The 24,011-nt window shown below is 37.3% G+C and overlaps 1 protein-coding gene across 4 annotated transcripts in view; it reads right to left on the bottom strand.

The window, feature by feature from the left end:
- Window positions 1-24,011, bottom strand: part of OLFM1 (olfactomedin 1) — a 240,516-nt gene that overhangs the window by 186,232 nt on the left and 30,273 nt on the right. For 3 of the 4 annotated variants that reach the window (XR_008915365.1, XM_001366037.5, XM_001365914.5), the window contains exons 4-5: window positions 21,787-22,006; window positions 9,897-10,003 (exon numbers count right to left, since the gene is read on the bottom strand). Coding sequence is in view for 3 of the 4 variants with exons in the window: in XM_001366037.5 (XP_001366074.1) it covers window positions 9,897-10,003; window positions 21,787-22,006 (327 nt within the window). In the remaining variant the exon portion in view is untranslated. Of the gene's footprint in view, window positions 1-9,896; window positions 10,004-21,786; window positions 22,007-22,194; window positions 22,520-24,011 lie in introns of those variants that run through there. The other variant, XM_007475264.3, reaches the window with a different exon arrangement.

The following is a 24,011-nucleotide window of genomic DNA, read 5'->3' as shown; positions in this document are numbered from 1 at the left end:
AAACACCAGCCAAACCAGAGAAGTCATTCTAGAAGGAATCTGCCAAAAACGATGGCTGTTCAAATTTTCAGTTTTAAGGTATGCTGGAGTGTTTTTCCCCCATGAAACATTTGTAATCCTGGGGGCAACTAGGTAGTACAGGGGATAGAGTGCCAGGCTGGGAGTCTTTGGTCTCAGATATTTTCTAGCTATGTGACCCTGGGCAAGTAACTTAACCCCACAACTTCCTAGCCCTTTCTGCTCTTCTGCCTTGGACCTGAAGGTTTAAAGTAAGTAAGGGCTTTAAAAAAGTCTACAATCTTACATAGAAACACATTCTACTACTTCTCTCTCTCTCTCTCAGAGACCCCATTCAGGGCTAAGTATATGGCAGATGTTCAATAAAGCAGTCATTTATTGTACTTATTTATTAACCTGTACCTTTTGTTTCAGATTCAGTCTTAAGTATTGGTTCCAAGATAGAAGAGTGGTAAGGCAGTTGGGGCTCACTGACTTGCCCAGGGCCACACAGCTAGGACTAGGTGTGGCTCTTAATCCACTGAACCATCTAGCTGCTCCCACTAATTTATTTTATTTAAATTATTCTTAAGTTGCAGGGAATACTGAAGTACAGGCTCCAAGGCCAAGGTGCTTATAAACTCATTGTGAATTTTCATTTGGACAGCTAGTTGGCACAGAGGATAGAGTACTGGGCGTGAAGTCAGGAAGACTTGAGTTCAAATCCAGCTTCAGACATTTACTGAGCTGTATGACTGGATAAGTCCCTTTGCTTCTTCCTTCCTTAGTTTCCTCAACTATCAAATGAAGTTGATAAAAGCCCCTCCATGGCCAGGTTGTTGAGATAATAAAATGAGATAAAGCTTGCAAAGCACTGAGAAAGTACCTGACACATAGTAGGTATACTTGTTCTTCTTCTCACATGAAAGTAGATCCTTGGAGAGCATCTTATGGTTCAGAATAGAGGGATGCCTGCGGGTTCATGGAATGAGAGCCAGAAGGATCTTTACGAACCCCTCTGTTTTTTATATTTGGAAATTAAAACTCAAAAAAAGGCAAGGGTCTTATCCAACGTCATCCAGTGGGTTAGTGAGAACTCCAGGACTAAAAGCCAAGTTTCAGATCCACAGTATATCTAGGTTGGTGTAAATAGTGTGGTTTTACCATAGCAATGACCAGAGAGGATAAATGCATGAATATAGCTGAGGTGGCACAAGATGTGATTAAAGTAAGAGGCTGGTGCTCTTGAAATTGGCTCAGAGGAATCACAATGAGCCAGAGAATAGTTCAGTTTTACATGTTTCTTAATCACTGCTGGATAATCAAAATTCACTGACTAGTCATACTCCTGGAGCCTCATAACCAAGGATACCAATCACCTCCATAGAGATTTAACTTATTAATCTTTATACCTTCTCGATGAAGTGGAAAGAGATCATTCTTTCCATGGTCAACCTAACTAGGTCAACCTAACTAGAGTCACTCAATTAGCAGCTGAAATGGGACTTGAATCCAGTGGCCTGACATCAGCTCCGGACTCTTTGCTAAACATCCAATTACCATCCAGGAGATATGTGGACAACAGTCAAGAAATGAATACCACTGGCTCAGACTTAGTCCTACAATGATCTAACACATTCCATTAAATTCAAGCCAAGAACAGTAACATCCTCATAGGCTTGAATGACGGAGGGGCTAAATCTAGTCTAGTTAGATCCCTTCAATGAATTGCCCCTCTGCGTCCACTTAGACTCTCACAAAGCACAGAAGGAAACATAAATATTGGGGGGGGCAGTAAACAAGGCATTTTGTTCATGAATATCAAGCATATGGATGGAATATTCATGGCCATATTCATCAGAACACATCTGCACTGAATCTGAGTAAAATGACTCAAACCTCGGATTAGTCATCATTACGCAGAATACTGATGGATTTTGTTTCTTTTTTTAACAACATGCCAGGATTTGGAAAGAAGAGCAGGATTGACCTTCTCTGGTCCAAAAATCCCAAGGAAAGCTATTATCTTTGTGTTAGAGGCCACACAGAGACGCTGGCCCAAATACAGGAACGTGCTAATCCTCACAAAGGCATGCCCATTTAAGTCGAGCAGGACGGCTTCTCCCCAAACTCAGGAGAACCATTAGAGGGCCAAAAAGTGTAGAAACCTTTGAAAGAGGACAATGAGTAGTTTGAATGTCAAGCCGAGTTGCAGTAAATGGAACAAACAAAATAATGAACTTAAGAGCCATTCAGGCTTGGAGAACTTTGCTTGGCTGTTCCAGAAAAGCCTTGAAATCATTTGGATTAGAGGATTGAGGGTGAGGTGATCTGGGATGGAGAAGGATATCCAATATGCTTAGTTTAAATGAGAACTAGTAAATAGCCTCAGTGGTTCAAAATGTCCCTAGATGCTTCTCAGAACCATATGACCACTCCCAGTGAATGGTAGCTAAATGGCACAGTGGATAGAATGCCAGACTTGGAATCAGGAAGACCTGAATTTGAATTCAATCTCAGACACTAATTGTGTGAGTCTGGCTAAGCCCAGTTTCCCTATCTGTGAAGTGGGATAATAATAACATCTGTTTTACAGAGTCCTTGTAAGGATTAAATGAGATCTCACATACAAAGGATTTAAAAAATCTCAAAGTGCTACATAAATGCTAATATGTCTGAAATAATAGATAGAGAGCTGGACCTGGAGTCAGGGAGACCCAAGTTCAAATTGGGTCTCCAATATTAGCTGTGTGACCCTGGAGGAGTCTTTAAACTCTGTCTACCTCAAGATCCTCATATGTAAAATAGAATGACAATAGCATCTACTTCTGATAGTTGCTATGAGGCTAGAATGAGATAATACTTGTAAAGCATTTTGTAAACTTTAGAGTAGAATATAATTCTAGCTCTTATTATTGCTATTATTATTATTTGTCAGACTTTCAAGGAAGGCTATAAGATTGAACAAGAGGGAGGGTCAAGAAGTAGGTAAATCTATGAGAGTGATAGCCTTGCAAAGCATACTTAGGGTTCAGGACAGAGGGATCTCACTGGGTCCATGGAATCTGGACCAGAAAGCACCTTGGTAGTTATAGGTTCCACCATTTTATAATTGTAGAAACCCATGCTCAAAGAGAAGAAATGACTTACCCAAGACCATCCAGTGAAAAAGTGACAGTTTTAGGACAGGTAGTCAGTTCTCTTCCCTCCATAGTAGGTGTTCTTTTCACTATCCCACAGGTGCATTGTGCTAAATCAGGTTTATCCTCAACATCACTGTCACTCTTGTGACATAGCAACAAGCATGATAATCCAGGTTATTTATATGGATAACCAAGAATTTTCAATGGACACTTTTGTCATCATTTCCAGAATGGAAATGGGCAGCCTGGGAGTTGTGGTGCCTAGGTTATTGGTTTCTCCCTATAAGTCTAAGATATTCACTAACCAAATTGCTCAATAGAACTACTTATAGTTTTAGCCCTCCCAGCCAAAATACCAAACCCAAAATAAATACCTTCTCACAAATCCTTTGAGGGCCATAGTAGCAACAGTTCTACTCCCTAACTGCTTTCCCATCTCTGATTTGATACTTCCATAAACATCCACAGAGGATGATACTGTGATCTAGTCTCTAAAGGGGTCTAGTGCAAAAACAACTTGTTTTAATGGCTAAGGAATAAAGGAGCATTTTGAAGCTAAAGAATACTATCCAAACACATTTAATTTTGATTTCATTTAGCCCCATAGCATAATGGCAATCAATTGCTCTCTGATAATATTCACCATCCGTATGGCTTCCTTGACCAAAATATCCCTTCATAGGTATCATTTCCCTAGAACTGTTATTTTTTCCTATTAGAATATAAACTCCCTGAGGCTAAGGATTATCATGCTTTGTACATTTGTATTTCTAATGCTTAGCACAGTACCTGGTGCCTTTCAAGAACTTAATAAATGTATTTAATTTACTCATTCATTCACACCATATTGTTTTCTTTTGATTTGTCAATTTTATTGGGTTAAAAGAGTAAGCCAAAAGAGAAGGAAAGTCATATTCCCACCCTCTCCATTCAAATAAGAATTTCCTTTTTTATTGCATTATTTTGAATGAAGTCTCAATAAAGTCTCCATTAAAATCAAAAGCCATCTTCTCTCCATATAGAAAACTAGTCTTTATATATCTCAGATTATACTAAAGTTCCAAATGACCTGACTCACTAAGAATATTTTTTCTTCTTCTAATTTCCACTATTATCTTCATCTGCTTTTCAGTTAGAAGGGAATATCTTAAAACTAAGGTCAGAATGAAGAGATACAGACATCTGTTGCTGTTTGATTCTGGCACCCCCAGATAAAACTGCATTTGATGAAGTCCACATGAGATGCAGAGAAAGATGCTATTTAAAGGGATTTTGCTAAGTAACTGGTGGAGAGGGTTTGATCTCACTTTTGCTTAAGCTAACTCTTATCATATGTCATCCTCATGGCTCAGTATTTAATATCAAGGAATCTCTCTGTTTGGAAAGCATGTCTTGATAACAGAATCATAGATCTAGAGCTAGAAATAACCTTAAAAAAGGTCATTTGAACCCATTCAACCACTCATTTTGCAAGTAAGGAAATTGAAGCCTGCAGAGTTCAAGTGATTTACCTAAGATCATATAAATCATAAGTGGCAGAGCCGAAATTTTAACCTATCTCTTGAGGTTCCAAGTTCAGTATTTCTTCCATGGCACTCTGAGAGAGACTTCAATTGAATGAAATGAGAGAGAAAGCAAAATTCTCACCATATTCTTGATAGGTTAGTTTGGGAATAGTACTAATAATATCAGATTTCTTATTAAAAGAAGGAAATTAAATTATGGCACAAGAATCACAGAACGAAATTGCAAGAAAATAGAGAAAGATGTGGTTGTTACTATAAAAGTACAGATGATTCAAATAAACCTTGGGAACATTAAAAAAATAATGATAAATTCTGTCCTTTACTGCAAGACGTTATGCCTCTTCTAGTAATCTTACCCCTCTCTTCAAAAATAAATATCCTGGTTTCCACACTTCCTATAGGTTATAAGAGTTCTGTACTCCATAGTATCTAATGGAGGAAAGACTGAAACACATCTACAGGAATCCATGAGTACTCAGGATACTATTAGTAGTGCTAGAAGTACTTTTAGGGTCAAATCAGAAAATGGGGAAAAAAGTCAATCTATGGAAAAGAATTGGGAAATGTGTAGAAATAGCAGGGAGTCAAATTTAATCTCAATGGGGGAAGAATTTCCAAAAAAGTGGAGCTACTGCCCTTCAAAGGAACAGGTTTGCTTTAACCAGGAACCCTCCATTACTGGAAGTATTCAAGAAGAAAAAGAATAAGCACCTATCAAGGAGATTCCCGTGGGTGGGAATCCTAATTCTAAGCTGGGAAGTTGGACTGGATAACCTCTAATGTCCTTTCCCACTATGAGATTCTATGATGTAGTCTCTAAAGGGCTTTAGTGTAAAAACAACTTGTTTTAATGGCTAAGGAATAAAAAGCAGCATTTTGAAGTCCTAGAAGCTAGATGAACTTGAGTTGCTTTTAGGGTTCAAACATTTCTAGTCTCTAGCTTTTACTGCCATAAGGCCAAACAAAAGGTAAGAAATGGACAAGTTTCTCTTGGGGCTAGGCCTTTTTAACCTCTACACGTAAACCATTTTGCTCAACACTCCTCCTCCCCCTAGGACAAAAGCCTTAGTGAATCATTAGCTGGTTCCCACTTAGCTTCCCATCTCTTTTCATCTGTTTGTTTCTGACAATGTCTCAGCAGACTCCTGAAGTTGTGTTCCATTCCATCACACCCGAGAACCTAGATTGATTTTCAGCTAGTTATTGGCCTCCTGTATCTTCATGATGAAAATTGGATGGGGAAGAATGAAAAGATTAAAGCAAAACAGAATGGGAACAAACATGTCTCTCCAGGCAGTAGGTAATTGTTCCGGATCGATAGAGGGGACCTGTTGATTTTGTCAACTGACAAAATATGAGATATCCATGTGATTGCTGGGCAAATCAAGAATAATTGCTCCAAATCCAGTACTATCTTTTATTTAATGAAAAGTAAATCAGTAGGTGTTGTTTAGTTCACTAATACCTTTAGCCAAATATTAATGATCACTTATGGTGTTTAGTTGGTTCCAAGAATTAGATAGGTAGTTGATGCAGTTGCAGGTCTGTAAGGCAGGAAAACTCATCTTTCTGAGTTCAAATCTGGCCTCAGACCCTTACTAGCTATGTAGCATTGGCAAATCACTTCATCCCATTTGCCTCAATTTTCTCGTCTGTAAAAATGGGCTGGGCTGGAGAAAGAAATGGAAAATGGCACTCCAGTGTCTTTGCCAAGAAAACCCTAAATGCGCAGAGTCAGACATGATTAAAATGACTAAACAAAAAGAATTGGATAAAGGCATTCAGCCAACTCTCTCTACTTTTATAGGAGATATTTTAATCCAAGAGCTTCTCTTTGTGAAGGCTATCAAGGCAATGCTTGATGTTCAATATTTCATTCTCAAATGAATCCATCAACTTGACAGTTTTCTTTCGTCTTTATGCTATTGGCTCTAAGTAAAGGTCTGTGACTTTTAGTAACTTCATCATATATGATATCAGGAACTAAGATAATATGACCAATGCTCCAGCACCGTTAAGAATTCAAAAAATATACAAAAAATTTGAAATAGGTTATCAGCCAAAAACCTGAAGCCTATTTTCAATAAAAGCTATGACCAGTCAACCCACACATAATTCCAGACATCAGCTCATCTTTTCTATGGCTAAATTGATTTTCATTTATCAGTGAATAAATCTCCTCACTTGATCATTTTTCATTCCATCTCTGAGGATTTGAGCCCCCAGTAGAGATGCCCATATTCTAGTTATCTGTTCATTCAAACTATTAAACATCATACACCTCCACATGGCTAATAACTTAGACACTGGTTAAGTCTAAAAGCTGTCCAGTGAGAATCATAGATTTAGAGCTAAAAGAAACCTGAGAGATTTAAAATGTTATTTTAAAGATGAAGAAACTGGGGCCTGATGAGATTAAATGACCTCCCCAAGGTCATACTGATAGGAAGTAGCAGAACTGGAATTTGAACTTTAGTCCTCTGACCCCAAATTCATTACTTTTCCCACTATATCATTCAAGAGACCTAGTCTATTAGGAATAACTTACAATAGGAAAATATTTTAGATGAAATGAATTAGAAGAAAAAGGCTACAAAATGAGGAACACAATTTAATCATGGCCACAAAACAATTTTTTTCCTGTAAAGAAAAAATGTCATGGTTTTCCATGAAGGATATACACTCCAGAAAGGCAGGAACTATTTCTTTTTTGCCTCTGTACTCCAGCATCTAGCATAAGCCTGGCATCCAGTAGGAGATCAATTGATTGATCAATTGATTGATTGATTTATCACAGTAGAATATTTTAAAATGTTTAAACTGAATTTTCATGACAGTGTGGTGAGCATTTAAGAATATCACTTATTTGCATAAAAGTGATAGTTACCCTTTTTGTGTACAGTTAATATCACTAAGGCTGTTCTATTTAATGGAAGTTATGAAATCATACTTTCAGGAAACATGTTAGTTATTGCTCCCTCATTCATCCTCCTCCATAAAGGAGAAACTGCCAGAATGTTATCACATCATTCCTTATATCACCAACTTAAATAATGAAAACTATGAATGATAGATTAAAAAAAGCATGAACATATCAAGGGCATGGTAAGATGGGGTGCTAGGATCCATTCATATCTATTAAGAGATCTTTCAGAGAGGGTCTTGTCCACTCAGAAACAACATCATATCTACTTACTTAAGAGTAATGATGTGATTTTGTCCATTTCCTCAAATTTCTTCATGAGCCTCCAAGCAAAAAGATAGGCTAATTAAGGAATTTCACCAGCCTGGTAATTTATTTGTGATCATCAGATTAACCCATAAGACAGAGTGGTTAGAGATAAGATCACATTTCATAACCCCAATAGTTTATGAAACCCACAGAGAGCTGTAGGCATTAAACTTGTTCTCTAAGAAGTTTTTGTTTTAAATGATAATGATTGAGCATGAATTCCAGAGGGCAATAGCAAGCAGACAAATGGCACTTTAAAAGATCGTAAAAGGAGCAACTATAGACAGGTAAAAAGCAGAGGGAGAAATGGCCAAAAGAAAGCCTATATAAAGATGTTAGCAATATTTTTTCCATTGCTATTATGTGGGCTAGTCGGTGAAATATACTATTTGTCATCTACTCTTAGTCAACAACTCTCCATCTCATCAATTCCCAAAGGAGCCCCAAATAAATAAGCAAGGGGCCAGCCAATCAAAACAAACATGGCATTTGTTTCTTCTCCTTTTTCTGAGTCTTTCTCTAGGGGGAAAAGCTATATGGAAAAGAGCAATAGCACTTTCTAAATAAAAAAGGAACATGAGTTTCCATCTAACCATGAGAGGAATAGCAAATGAAAGACAAATGAGATGTCATTAAAACAGAAAAGTCTAATGGATCGTTTCCCCTCTAAAGTTAAAAAGGGAATGAAAAGGTCTTAGCAGGGAGTAGATTTTGACCTAGAATAGAAGTGCCCTAAAGGTAGGCTCACTAAGGTAGAGCCATGCCAGGAGAAGGAAGCTACAGGAAGATAAGTTCAGTCCAGATTGACTTTGTAGAATGTCTTCTTTCATTTGTGGCAGTATCACTGCTTTGCTAGACAGGATGAAGGTTTTTTTTCCCTCTCCAGGAGTCCAAAACTAACTACTGTCTCTGAGGAGTTATTGGAAGCAACCTAAAAGATGTTTTTTAGTCACCTCGTTTTGATCTCAAACAAGTCAATTAAATTTAGAATGTTTAGAATGGACAAGACTCTGAGAGACGGCTTAACTCAATACTCTTCTAATTTGCCATACAACACCCTTCTTATGAATCCCCCATTAACTCTCTAAATTCTCCTATAACCTTTTCACTCCCTCTCCTCATACCCACCATAACAAAACCTCCAAGTTTGGGTAAATTTCTTTCTTTCTAAAAGAGTAACAGTAACATATGTCTGTTTCTTTCACCTTAAAAATGAACATGAGTGTTCTATTCTATCCATAAATCTTAAGCTGGGACAGTTGGATAGAGGGAAAGAAAATGATGAGGGGGAGGACAAGGTGTTTAAAGGGAGCTAAAAATGTCTAGGAAAAAAGGAAGGGCCATATTGATAGTTCGCTTATGGAATCATACCCAGCGAGACAGTTTCCATCTTTACAATTATACTGACATTTTTGTACTAACATGTGGCTCCAGAAGTGCTAAATCTGGTTCTTCTCCCACCTTTAGGCTATACTTAGCTTAAACTTTTACAGTTGGCTACCTTTCCCTTAAAAGTGGCCTGAGATAAGGAAATTACCAATTCTATTAGGTCCCTTGGCCTTAGTTCTCCTTTCTTCGCTAGTAAATTGTTAAAAATATCAGTCCTCTTTAGTTGATTCCTACCCAAGCCATCTTGGCAAATAGCTTTCACTGGCTAACCATTTGAGACTCACACTAGGAGGAAAGACTAAAGCTTCCATTAAAGTGAACCAAACCAACATTTTTGTTAATAATGAATGTGCCCTCCATGACCACACAGGAGTACCCTTTTCAGAGGCCCCATGTAGCTGTTTAATGAATTCTCAGGAAATTGAGTTTACTTTCAAAGTGGACAGAAAACCTAGACTCAAATGCTAGGCATTTGAAGCTGGGGGGAGTTTCATCAGTTTCAAAGATCACAAATTATATAAGGCCATGCCTATAAACCTTAGTCAACTCTGTTTTTCAAAGCTCCAAGATGGGATAATGAAGTGAGGTAGGGAGAGAGAATAAACTTACCCTGTTATCACCTTCTGGTGCAAGTGGGTCTGTCATCCAGGATCCAAACCTTGATCCAGAGGTTTTTATGGTCACTGGGTCACTGATTCCTGTTAATTTGCCACAAGCTGCAAAATAGTATAATGCAGAAGAACAACAAAGTGAAGTAGCTCCTAGGAGCAAATGGCTTCCCTCAGAACCAATTTAAAAATTGGGATGTCCCCATAAAGGTATGCACTATCAAGGGTGAGAGGAGGTAGACAGAATGTTTCTTTTTTTTAGAGGCAAGAGAAGGAAGCTCTGCTTTCATTCCTGGCCATTTGTTTGTCAATGGCTGCTGAACATTTGTTTGAGTCCTTGTTTTTAATGACAACGTCCCTTATCATAGTGGCCCAGAGAAACCACACTCTACCCAAAGCAGAAGTGCTGCATTACCAGCAGAATAGAAAATGAAGCCAGATGCTGTTCTGAGGAGTCAGTTTGTTCAGAAAAGAGGTAGCAGCATATCAAGCTTCTGGAACCCTATTGCATCCATGCCATGTATAGAAGTGAGAGTATTGAGATGCCCATTTCAATGCCATTCAGCCTTTAAACTATAGATAAAGAAGTAAATTTTCCTCACCAAAGAATAATGACTCCCATACACACACATAAGGGATTAACTGTTTGACTAAATTAGGGCATATTACTCTTTAAATAACCTTATTGATTAAAATCACCTAGTGAGAAGAGGCTGTGGACGCATGCACATGTCTTCAGTGCTATTCCTGGCACTGAGTGGGGGTGGGGAGGGGAAAAAAGTACTGTCTGGAACATAAAACTAGAGTCTGGAGACCTGCCCTGTCTATTCCAGGCTGTGCTGTGGGACCTCAGAGTGTTCACTTAAACTCTGCTTTGCCCCACTTAACCTCCAACAGGGAGGGTAAGATAACCTTCCTGGGATCATGAAACCCAACTAGGAATGAAATGGGGGGGAAAGTACCAGTGGTGCCCAAAAGTGTCCATGGAACTATTTACTGGATTCTCATTAAATTAAATTTGCTTTCAAATTAGACACAATAATTAGACTCAAGTGATGAGAATTTGGAACTTGGAAGGGAGAATTTCTTCAGTTTCAAAGACCATAAATTGTACAATATTATACCTACAATCCTTAGCCAGCTCTGCTTTCATAGTCCCAAAATAGGAAAAGGAAGTGAGGTGGAGAAAAAGAATAAACTTACCTTGTCCATGGCACCATGGACAAAGGCAGCTGGGGCTGCCAGCAGAGATTAAAAATCAGCCATTAATTCAATTGCACATTTGTAAAAACTAAGCAATAGTAACAACAATAATAATAACCCCTCTTGATTTATGGAGCCAGAATAGACATTAGAACATAGAATGTTAAAATGTAAAAATGTCAGGATACTGAGTTTAGAACTAGAAAGAGACCACTTAGAGACTCCTTGGTCTGATCCCATAATTTTACAGATAGAGAAATAAAGACTCAGAGGAAGGAAATAATTTTCTGAGATCACACAGCAGATTAGTTGCAAACTAAGGCTAGTAATTAAGATCCTGACCATAGAAATCAAAGCCTCTATGTATTTAAAACTCTGAAGGCTAGAGATTAAACAGCTAGCCAAAGGTCATATAGGTAAATCAAGGACTCTTCTCTTCTCAGTGAATCATACTATGTCATTTAGAGGAAACTGGAAACCATATGAAAAACCAAAAACTTGCTATAGGATTCACTTGGAGGAAACCCATCCTTGTTTTTTTCATTTTGTTTTGTTTTGTTTTTACTCAGGTAGTTTTTCTGTCTTTAGCCTTACATCTAAACCTGAAATACAAATGGTCAAAGTCATCATTGTATCTTTACCAAGAGCTCTCATTAGTGTGTGTTCATAATAGTGTGTAAAGTTCATAGAAGATCAAGGATCTATAGGAGAATTGCAAATTATGCTTCACCTTCCTGCCATTCAGTCTGTAGAATCCCTGTAAGGCCCCTCCCACCTGCCAAGCTCCATCCACTAACAAATGAGAAGGGTGAAAAATTCTCCATTTCTCACATTGCTCAGAACCAGATCTCTGCTATAGTTCCACCCCCATTAGAAAGAGAAGGGAAAGTCTCAGTTAAATAACCTCTTATGAAACCTGGCAAGGGCTTGATAAACTAAAACTGGCTACAACTACTTCTGCATTTCAAGTTACAAAAACAGATTTGCCCAACATAAGGGGCATCTAGAAAGAAGTAAAATCAGAGCACAACCAGAGTCAACTTTTTAACCCAAATGCATATCAAATTATCTTTATTTTTCCAAGTAAGAAAAATATGCCATCTCTCTCTAAGCTATTGTCTCATGGCTACAAAGTCAAGAAATAAATATAATTACCATATAATTTGGTGTAGTAGGAAGAATACTATACTGGCCCCAGAAGACCTGGTTTCAAATGATACTCTCTGGGTGACCTTAGATAAGGTACTCAGTCTCCTTAGACTTGAGCTTGAGCTTCCTCATTTGTAAAATAGCCTCAAACCTCCATCTCTGTCTTTCTATCTCTCTGTCTCTGTCACTGTCTCTCTCACACACACTCACGCACACACACACACTACAACTAATAAGAAATGTTCAGAGGTACACTTCCTAATGCTATGTTGGGAACTGTCCTCAGTACCTGATTTACTGACTGTGTTCAGCAATGTACATATGGTCTATCTATCTATCTATCTATCTATCTATCTATCTATCTATCTATCTATCTATCTATCTATCTATCTTTGTGTGTGTGTATATATATATATATATATACATAGTTCCCCTTCCAGCTTGAAATCCCATGATCTCTGATTCAGTCACATATTTCTCTCCATACCCAATCTTCATTTTGTAAAATAAATATATCCTTTAAAAATTGATCTTCTCCCAAATTACTCCAGTATGATTTTTATCAGCAACAGGAATCACTGCTTAAGGATTGTTAAAATGCTTATGAAAAATCCATTTAACCCAAGTTGGAGGTTCAGTCATTGATCTCTTCAATAGCTCTGGACAAGATGTGAGAGACCCAGCTGAGGAAGGAAATTATGATCTCATTTAGTTCTAAGGCTCATGTCTGTCCATTACAATATCTGACACCAATTTATAATTTTTCCACATTTTCAGTACAAACTATTTGTAAAAGGGGGCAAGTATATGGAGAAAGATGAATAAGGAAAGATTATCTAAATAAAAACAATGATACTTTGAATTGGGGCCATAACTAATAATGGACTAGGAACCTCAGGAAAAGATCTGATTTCAGGATCAACTCAGATTAGTTCTTCTCCAATGAGCCTTTTAGGATGACAGAGCTATACGGGATATTTTAAGAGAGAAGGAGGAGGACAGATATTTTGGAAATCACAGGAGTCAAACACTACATTATGTCTATGTGAGTCATTTCCTCTCATTCCTATTAACCTTGGGAAGATCCCAAGGCCACATGGGCAAGCCAGCATCTGCTGAGTAAAAACAAATAGAAAAAGGGAATTCATGTCAACTGTAAGAATATGGGGACCCAAAATCTTCTTATAAATGGATTTAATTTCACTCACAGAATCAAATGGTATAAACTTTGTCTGAGGAGGGACTAGTCAGGGACTCAGGGACAAGTCAGCATCAACCTAAAAATACTTAAGTTCCTATTTCTCTTTTAAAGAAACTTTCCTTTATTGACTAGATGTATGTTCTCCCTATATGTTGCTCAGAAAATAAATCTAATCATGAACCCCAAAAGGGCTCACTGATTTGATATCCTTAGAAAAATCTACTTCTTTACTACATTCTCACCCTGAGGATAATTCTTTTTCCCATTAAATACAACTGCTTGAACTTCCCACCATCTCAATTTTCTTAATCCCCAGAGTAGAAAGCTGATCAGTGAAAAATCTCTGTTTCTCTGTCTCTGTCTCTGTACTTCTCTTTTTCTCCCTCTAATTTCTGTGTGTTTCTGTCTCTATGCCTCTGCCTCTGCCCCTCTCTCTGTCTCTGTCTGTCTGTCTGTCTGTCTGTCTCTCTCTGTCTCTCTCTGTCTCTGTCTCTGTCTCTGTCTCTCTCTCTCTCTCTCTCTCTCTCTCTCTCACACACACACACACACACACACACACACACACACACCCTCTATAATTAGTGAGAAACATTCAGAGATATGCACCCAAGTACTATTTGAGAAACTGTCCTTGGTGTCTGGTCATTTGACCGCATGCTCAGGAGTCAGGTCACTGCTGTTGTTTCTCTATTCCAACCTTCCCCAAAGTGAAAAGAAAAAAAGTGCAGATTAGTCAAATGACCTCCAGAATAACCATTTTCCTGTCTCCATACCTTTATTCATGCTATTTTGTCTACCTGAAATGCCTTCTTACTTTTCCTTTGTCAGTTGACCCCCTACCTATTCTTTAGGTGCTGCTCAGATAAGACCTCTTAAACAATATCTTGTTGGTCCTTTTAGCCAGATGTCAGCTCTTCTGACTTACAGCATTAGGACTTATGGAAATGATCACATGAGATGTCTGGTTATCACATGCATGTTTTTGGAGTTGTCGTATAACAAAAAATGTTAAGCTCTTTGGGGGCAAGACTATATTTTGCATTTAGCTTCAGATTTTTCTACCTCACCTAGCATAATGAATTGAACATAATAGCTGCTCAATAAATATTTGCTGAGTAATGGAAATCTCTTCCACTATAAAGGAAATGGTATTACAGTTTAAACGAAAGTCACCATATCAGCAACACAGAATTTCAATGTTTTCACAATTCTTTTTCCTCCTCTTATGTTCCAGGTATTATTTCAATGTGTATGTGTACAACTGTGTGTGTATGTGTATAAGTATATGTGTGTAAGCACTAACACCATAGCAATGCATCAGGAGAAAAGAATATGGAAGATGAGACAGAAATAATCTGAGAAAGGGAGAGATAAGACTCTAATCTCAGATATTTTGAAAAGTCCAGTGTCAGCTGAAAGAGTACTTCTAATAATCATTACATTTTATCCTTTGCTACTTCCCTTGCCTACCCAAATCCAAGCCTACTCTAACAGATGAGGAGGAGGCAGCCTAAACCAATAGAAGTGAAGTTAACAACATCCTGGCTGCCAGAGGTTGGGAAATCTTTATAAATGGCCTTACTCAAGCATGAATGGACCTAGATAGAGATAGCCTGAATATATACTGAGTAGAAAAATCCTCAGGGACTTTGAAAAATCCTCCCCTTAAGCACATTGGGCTTTAGATTTTACCTTTTGGGCTTCATAGTTGTCTTCCAAACTCTTATCTCAAATTTTATTTTTCTTGGGAGTGTTCACACAAATTCACAAATAGGTTGATGTAAGATGAGTTTGTCAAAGGCTTTTCTCTCATTCAAGAGAGATTGTGATAGCAGAAAAACATTTGTAAGAGGGGAATGTATGGGAATATAGCTGAAGAAGAAGGTAGACACTAAATAAATGATGAGAAATTCAAGGCAAAATTCTGTACTCCCCAATTTTGCCTGGGGATCATTGTGCTCCATCATCCTTTATATTGAACACTTCTTTGGATCACTTTTATTTTTCCAGGAAACCAATGATTCATGAGTAAATAAAACTAAATCTCACATGTACAGTTTCACCATCCTATCTACACTGTTAGCTCTCAGCATAAGGTTTCCAGTGCTAAGCTGGACTTTAAAAAATTATTTCAATCCAATCTGTTTCAACCAAAGTCTCCTAGAACTATCAGACTTTAAAAAGAAATCCCACAACAGAGAAGCAAAGGCAAACTTGGTGTATTTGGCTCAGAAAATGTTTCTCTTTTGTCTTATGTAGTTCAGACAAAGAGATTTGAGTTATCATTTTTATTTATTTATTTGTTTTATTTTATTTATTTATATATGTTATTGATATTATATATATATAATAAATAATATTATTTATATTATATATTTAAAACTGGAAGAGGCTATGGAGGTATAATTCAATTTCCTTGTTTTAAACAACGGGGAGCTGAAGTCCAGAGATGATGAAGTGAATTGATTAAGGGTCACTTATGTTGTAAATTATAGAGGCAGGATTCAAATCCCAGCCCCAAGACTCAAAATCTAAAACAATACCTAGAATATTTTGTTTTCTCCCACTACACTGAGTGTAGAAGAAAAAGCATCTTCATTCAACTGACTATCACAGAGCATAAGCTGAATTACCATTTGTCAGGAGTTCTATGGGGGAAATTCTTATACTAAGTGAGAAGGTGAGAAGCTAAGCTAGATAAATTTTAAGGCTCCTGTCTTTTCTAAGATTCTAAAATTTTAGAATAAAGTATCAAATATCAAAGATACTATAATTTTACACAATCAATTACTCCAAGAGCTGTTCAAAACAGGGATAATGCAAATCAAGGAGGAACAGAAATACACTGAAATCAGTGTCTTCATATAATCGTCCCTCAAGGAACATTGGGAGCTGATTTTAAAACCACAATCCATGTGCTTTTGAAAAGGAATCCAAAATGGAATAGAATTGTTTAAATACAAAAGGCTAGCAAGATTGAGGTCTAAATCAAGGGGCTAGACACAGAGATCTATCAAAGATATAATTCATTTCCCCAAAGAAGGCCTGATGGTAAATAAATTCAGCCCACCTAAGGCATAGGACTATCTTACTTGACCCCAGGCCTTCAGGAATAATCAGTGACTATCTGGACTTTCCATTCAAGCTTCTGTCCTGTTTAGTTTGAGGGATACAGGCAGATAGGAGGGTTAAAGAGGAGGTTACCATAAATGCATAGATTTAATCATCTTGAAGCTCTCTTCTAGTTCCAAATCTCACAATCCTTGAATGTTCAGGACCTAAGTTGATCATCATAGGATTTAGAGCTGAAGAGACCTTAGAGATGATTTAGTCTAATCCCTTCTTTCATTTTATAGATGAAAAAACTGAGATTCAGAGAGGATGAGTTACTTCCTCAAGTTCTCACAATTAGTAAACAGCAGACTAGAATTCCAACCTATATCTTCTGATTCCAAATCCTGTCCTCTGGCTATAAATAGATGATAACTTCTTACTATACACAACTACTAGTAATAACCATAGCAAAATACGAACAAATGGAAAGTACTACATGGCTTGCTAGGATTCTGATAAAGTCAACTGGAATATTCTATACTTAGGATTCTGAAACCAGACTACATCATGATCTTCTCCTCATCCTTTGTGGATGACCAGTCAGGCCAAAACCAACTGGAATAGAATTCCTCAGAGACTTGTTATTGCTATTGCTATTGAATAGCCCAGATGGAGCTGCAGGATAGATGATCCTTCCCATTTAGTTGGAGGGCAATGCAGTAAATTTAAAAAAGTTCTGGATCTGTAGTCAGAGCACTCCAGCTCTTTGACTTACTGCCTGGGTGACCTGTGATAAGACTTCTCTAGACCTTAGTCAATTAAGATAATATATGTACAATTGGCAAGCCTTAAAATTCTCTGTAAATGTTAGGGAGGAAGTGAAAAATAAAGGAAGTAAGCATTTATTAAGGATCTGTCAAATGCTAGGCGCTATACTAAGTGCTTTACAAACATCTCATTTAATACTAGCACCAACCCTGAGATGTAGTTGCTATTATTATCCTCATTTTACAATTGAAGAAACTGAGGCAGAGAGACTTGCCCAAAGTCACACAATTAGAGTATACAAGTACAGATATTATTACTGATGTAGTGGTTGTTATTTTCTTGTGATGTTATTATGTCATTATGTTGTTGTGAAATGAATATATTAAGCTCAATACTCTTTGAGGTCCTTCCCGGATCTAAACATATGATGAAAATGAAATGTTAAGTCCAACAACCTACTTGCCCAGGTCCAACTCAATACCCAAGGATAAACTAGTTTTCTTTTGTAATTCTCATTCATCTTTCTACTTAGAGACCTAAGAAACTAGTTTCAGATGTCCTCTTCCCCATGGCAGCGAATACTGGAGATATTAAGGCAAAGTACACTTTGCTGCTATTATATGTTATATGGTTTCACCATCTTGAAAGACTGATTAATCAAAAGGCCTATAAGCAGCTTTCAAGTTAGCAAGTATTTTGTCACCAAGAAATCCTCTGAATTTAGACCTGAAATATTTGGTAAAAACATTTGATTGCTGGAATAGAGATCCTCTGCTAATCTTTTTAATGAGACTTGAAATTTAGCAATTCCTGCATTGTGATTTTTTTCCTTCCATACCATATAGGAATCTCCTTTTCACCATTTCAAATGATGCTTAGAGAGCACCCTTGCTTTTGGTTGGCAAAAAAAACCCACTGGCCAATTGATTAAAGACCTGCTGATACATGTGACCTCTCTTTTCAGCTTCTGGGAGTGTACTCTGTCTATGAGGAGATATTGCAGCTAATATGTCAGTCTCAGAGGTATGGAGACCTTGGGACAAGCATATTTTCCCTTTTTGTTCAATATGCTTAAGAAGTTAGAGTAATAATAGGAGAAAGATAAGAAAATGGATTCTTTTCAGAAAAGAAATCCAAGAGATATTAATCTTGACCTCTTGCTTCCAATGCTATTGCAAATGACAGTTTCAAATTTGAGTCTTTGCCTTCAGCTCATTAGATGAAGCCTAAAATCCCTGGATAGAGGGTCATTTTTAAAAATGGAAACAGAAAACAAATTCAGCCAGCTACTATTGATTTTTTCATATATGTGTATATAGCAGGGTCAAGAAGTGTCAGCAATATCGACCTTAAAAGAAGTCCAAGAAAAAAAAGGAATCCAAAAGAGACCTAGTTAAGAATAAGTTGGTTCACTGCAGTGAATCTTTTTCTTGATTGTATTACACCAGGAAAGGGAGTAGTAGTGCTTCTAAACTAAGAAAATCTATGGTCAGACTTCACCTCAGCTAATTCTGGAGGCACTTGAATGAGTCCAGAGTGGTAAAGTGGTGGCAGCAAATAGCTTCACAAATAATCTATTCACTAAGTACAAGCTATAATGCTGGGCCACTTAAAACACTCATTTCTTTTGTCATGTACCCCTGGTGCACTTCACAATAAGAAATCCTAGCCAGAAAGATGTTCCACACTTACTTGCAAAGTTAAAAATGAGTATCCCATATTACTATAAATTGGTATTTTCTTGAAATTCATATTCTGAGTCCAGTGAATCATTAAAATGGGATGTAAAGGGAAGAGAAAGCAAGAGAGGAATTCTCTCAGGCCCAGAGAATGGGTGACCAGTGCCACTGGTCAAATTTCACTTGTCAATGTTATATGACATTGAACCCTGGGATCCTAGCGCTGGGTCTGACTAGCTGTGTGACTTTAAATGAATTATTTCATATCTTTTAGCCTCAGGTTTCCCTTTTTTCAAAGAAAGGTAATAATGCCCACTTGACTTTCTACTAAATACTGTTCTCATCTGAGGATCAAGGGATCATTGTTATATTATCACAAAATATCAGATAAATAAAAACATTTTCTTCCTTCTTCCTTCACTTCAAAGACAAAAATTTTAAGGCTGTATGCCAAATTAGCCATTCATAGGATGTCAGGATTCTATCTTTAGAGCTGGAAGGGGTCTCAAAAATCATTTAGTTCTCACATATTCCATTTTAAAGATGAATAAATTGAGATCCAGAGAAGTCAAGCAACTTGCCCATAGTAGCAGACTTGGGATTTGAAACTAGGCCCTCACCCTCCAAATTTATTGCTCTTTCTACTGTTTCATGTATGTTTCATCAGATTTTCCAGAACAGCATAGGCCACATGTTTGTATTATCTGTACTTTTCAGCACTATTTTAAAATTCATTCTAAGAGATTTCACGGTGGGATTATTAAATGTAGATATTTATGTGTACTGCTATAGCCTGAAGGGTTAAACACCATAGGTTCATCCTCTCTTTTTTCCCCTAAACCAATCCTTTCAGCAGTCCATGGGTAAGCACGTGGGAGTCCCAAGATCTTAAAGCACAAAATATATTCACATGAATGTCTAAAAATAGGTCCCAGCACAGATGGAACAGGCATGCATCATCCTGAGAGGGACATTTTCCCAAGTTGGAAAAGTCCTTACATTTTCACCATCTGCAACTTTTATTCTGCCATTCTCTATTTGTGTTGGTCATTGTGTTTCTAGGGCATTTGAGGGGTTTATGTTCCCCAAATTTGCCTCCTTCACAGCTAAAATGGCAAAAAAGTAGAAAACCACCACTTGTGAAAGAAAAAAACCAAAATCCTTATTTCTCAAAAGCTAAGAAAGAGACAGAAATGTAAGCCTAAAGATGATTTTTATGAGGAGGTTAATAAAGTGGATTCTACAAAGGGACATGAAGTCACAGTAGTAATTTCTTTCTCCAGTGGAAAGCCTGAAGACTATACCCCTGGGTATGACCCAGAATTCCTTATTTCAAATATGACTATAGAATTATAAGAACCATAGGTTGATCTTTGAGGTCATTTTGTTTTACTGATGGGGAAAGCTTAACTCCTTTGTTTTACTGATGGGGAAAAGTATACTGTCCAGAGAATCACTTGTCCAAAAGCAACTCAGTTATTTAATAATAAATTTGGAAATGGAATCCAAGTCTCCTGACTTCTGGGCCAGGACTTTCTTTTTCACTACACTACACAAGACATTTGTTATAGCTCTTTTATAATACCAATGCACTTATTTTTTTCAAAGATAAGATGATCAACATATTATAAAAATTAGAAAAAAGGAAAAACCTGCAGATTTTATAACCTGTTCAGTACCAGTGAACGGAAAATATTGTGGTTTTTCTATCAAAAGTATCTTCTGTCTTTAGCATATGGGCTTTTAAAAATGGATAAATAAAAGGGATATGGAAATAAGTGCCTGCACATGAGACAGTATTTTTTTCATCTCTACTTTCTTCACCATTGAGTTTAAGTGTCCAGAAATATTCCAAAATGAAATGTTTCCTCTGGGTATATTTAGCCACTAAGTGGGGTATTGGAGTAGGAACAGCCTAACTGATTGCATTAAAAGATAAGGAAGCTAATTAAAATCCTAAAGGAAGCTTCATTTTAAAGGGGACCCCTAAAATATAGGGAATAAAAATGAACAAGCAACTTATCATGATGAGTTCATAAGTAGGACATATCTAATATTTACTAAGACTAAGACTTCCCTAAGAAATCTATTGGAATTTTATATGTGCTACTTAAAGGTGATTTCAGCAGTTAACTTGCCAAGATGGTATTAAAGCACTCAACTGGAAAGTCAATAATGCAAGTGGGTGTTCAATCAGAAGAAAGAATGAAATCCAGTCCGCTAATTTTGGGAAGACTTCTTGGAAATAGTGGAAAAAATCTTTTTTTCTTTCATATTTCTGTCATCCTCATCTAAACTTTTTCAGATGGTCCATCTCCTCCTGCAAGAGATGGAAACTTCCTATTTTCCTAAAATAAAATTGAATGTTCCCTGGTATTCTTCATAACCAAATGATGATTCATTCTTTTTGAGAAAGATGACTAAAATTGGTTCTCAAATTGGAAAAACTAGAGTCAGTAAGTGGTATACCTCCCTTCTTTTGTGTTAACATTATACTTTCTAGGCCCATCTCTTTTATACATAGACTGTCAAATAACATGCAGCATTATGCCCTTATTCTTCTTTCTAGAAGGTGTATAACTAACTAGAGACTGCACTAACATCTGTGCACTAGGCTTGCCATAATATTCGGAAACTGAAAGTCAATGAGTGGTTACCATATTTCACTCTCTGGGGAAGATGGCCTTGGGAAGATAATGGTGGTTTGCATGATGGTAAGAACTCCATTGGCTTTGCTAAAGCCAGCAGGGAGCTATCCATTTCAGCACTACCTCTAGCTATGCAATACACTATACATAGGTGAGGGTGAGCCTGTCCCACCGGGGTTCTGAGCCTACCTAATTTTTGCATGCATGCACGGAGCCTTTCTTCAAGATTTGACACTCTGCTCTGAAGTTCATCGTAGTCATAGGCGCCAATCTCCTCTTGCAGCTCGTTAAGCACTGACGTCAGATTCTGGACCTCCTCTTTAAACTGCAATACCAATTTGGCATCGGCTTTGTACTCTTCCAACACTGGTATCAAAGGCCTAAGTTCATCCATTTTCGTTTTTATTGCCTGCAAGGTTAAAATAAGCTTGGTTCAGTGCGATGCGTGCAAAAATTTGTAACACCCTGACTTGTCCTGGCTTCTCCCTATGTGAGTGCAAATGTGAATATTCCCCATTTTATTTTATTTTATTTTCATTTCTGGTCCAAATGATGAATTAGAGAGAACATATTAAAACAGTCTACAGAACACCAACATATTTGGGAAAGGTCTTTATTGTCAGTTTTAAATGCAACATCTTAGGGTTACATGCTTTAGATCACATACACAAAGTTCTTTTTTTTTTCTTTTTCAAAAAAATGCATTGACAAGGGTTCAAACTATTCATGAAATGCATCTACAGTCACATGCAAAAGGAAGAATTCAGTTGGATTCAAGATTCCTTAATGATATGGTGCTAATTATTGAAAATAATAATAAAATGCATGGTGCAAAAAGCTCTCTGGCTCTCTTTCATGGTTACATGGGAGTGAACTGCTTCTTCAGTCACTGCGGCATTGAAAAAACTCTTTTAAGTTAGTCCTGTAAGCAAGAAAATGAAATACTGTTGAGGAGCTAGCCCACTAGCCTGCCTTTCTTACACAGCCATTAATAAACAGATATTCTTATGGTAATAATAGAAGAAACTCACATTTTAAATGCTGGAGTTAGCAGAAGCAACCTGCTGTCACAGTTATTTAGAATGTCCTCACAACATTTAGGCTCATATTTTTAAAAGCTATTTATGCATGCTAAAAAGATAGTGGTAATTATCTGTCTTCCCCAAGACCCACCATCACAATAGCCTTATGGCCCCAAGAGTTTAAAGCAAAAATGATCATGTTCTGAGACAGCAGCTAAGAGGAAGATGTTTTTCTCTGGCCAAATTTGCTATAAATACACATGCATTTAATGAGCCTGATCCTATGCCTAAGAAGAAAGTACTCTTCTCTTTTTGGCAGGTGCATAAACTCTCACTGGTCAATCAGGTCAATAGAGTTCCATCTTGCTTCCAGTCTAAATAAATAACATGCCAGAGACCTCAAAAAAGTTCATTTACCTCCAAAAAGAACCTACTCATTTCTCAGCAGGATCAGGCCCAATATTATTTTATTGGTTACACAGATTTATTCTTTAATTATCTGGTCATTCCATCTATTCAACATGCAGCTTTTTAGAGAGTTATTTCTTGCTTCATGCAGGGGTTGCAGAAAGGAAAAGGAATCCAAGAAATACAGCAACACACAGGGGGGCGGGGAGGGGTGTGTGTGACAGAAACAGATAGAACACACAAGCAATTTTCAATCAAAAATGACCACCAAAAAAAAGCTCTCCCTTTAAATGTGGACTCTTTGATTAAAATTAAGGCACATATATACTTTGCTTAAGGTATATATGATATTTCTCATTTTACATATGCAATATATGTATTTCTCATTTTAAATAATGTTGAAAGCTAAATAGCTCAGAATGATTGGAAAATAATTCCCAATCCAGAGCTATCTGGTGACAAGGTACCACTTACCTATGAAAATAGGAAAGAGCTTTCCCGATTACCCTGTGGAATAATAATTCCTCTCTGCTCTCTGCAAAGCTACAATATACCCTGTCAAGCCTAAATTAGGTCAGGCATTAAAATCTTTGCTACATTATAGTCATCCTGAGTGGAATCATCAATTAAAGTAATCCCTTCAGCTCCCTTCTTTATGAAAGTGAGTCACCTAAAGAGGAGTGATAACTAAAGATCAAGTTTTTACCCTGAGCTATAATACCCCATAAGTAGAACAGTTCAGTTGTGAAAATCTTCCCATTCCAGACTAGATTTGAATCAGGTGGTCATCCAGTGAATATATATCAAGGGCTCCTGGTTAAGGTCACCCATTTTATTGTTTCCCCAAGCTGACCAGGGATGAGAAGGTCAAAATCTGAACCTCTTCTACCTAAACTCTCACATGGCTTGGAAGGCTCTTTTCTGGGTCACTTTCTCATATTCCTTCCTCCCCACAACCATTCTCTCTTTCTAGAGCAAAGAAGG

The sequence above is a fragment of the Monodelphis domestica genome, chromosome 1, assembly GCF_027887165.1.
Source record: "Monodelphis domestica isolate mMonDom1 chromosome 1, mMonDom1.pri, whole genome shotgun sequence".
NCBI classification, from domain to species: domain Eukaryota; kingdom Metazoa; phylum Chordata; class Mammalia; order Didelphimorphia; family Didelphidae; genus Monodelphis; species Monodelphis domestica.
The sequence above is the reverse complement of the archived record's forward strand: the minus strand, read 5'-3'. Positions and strand labels throughout refer to the sequence as shown.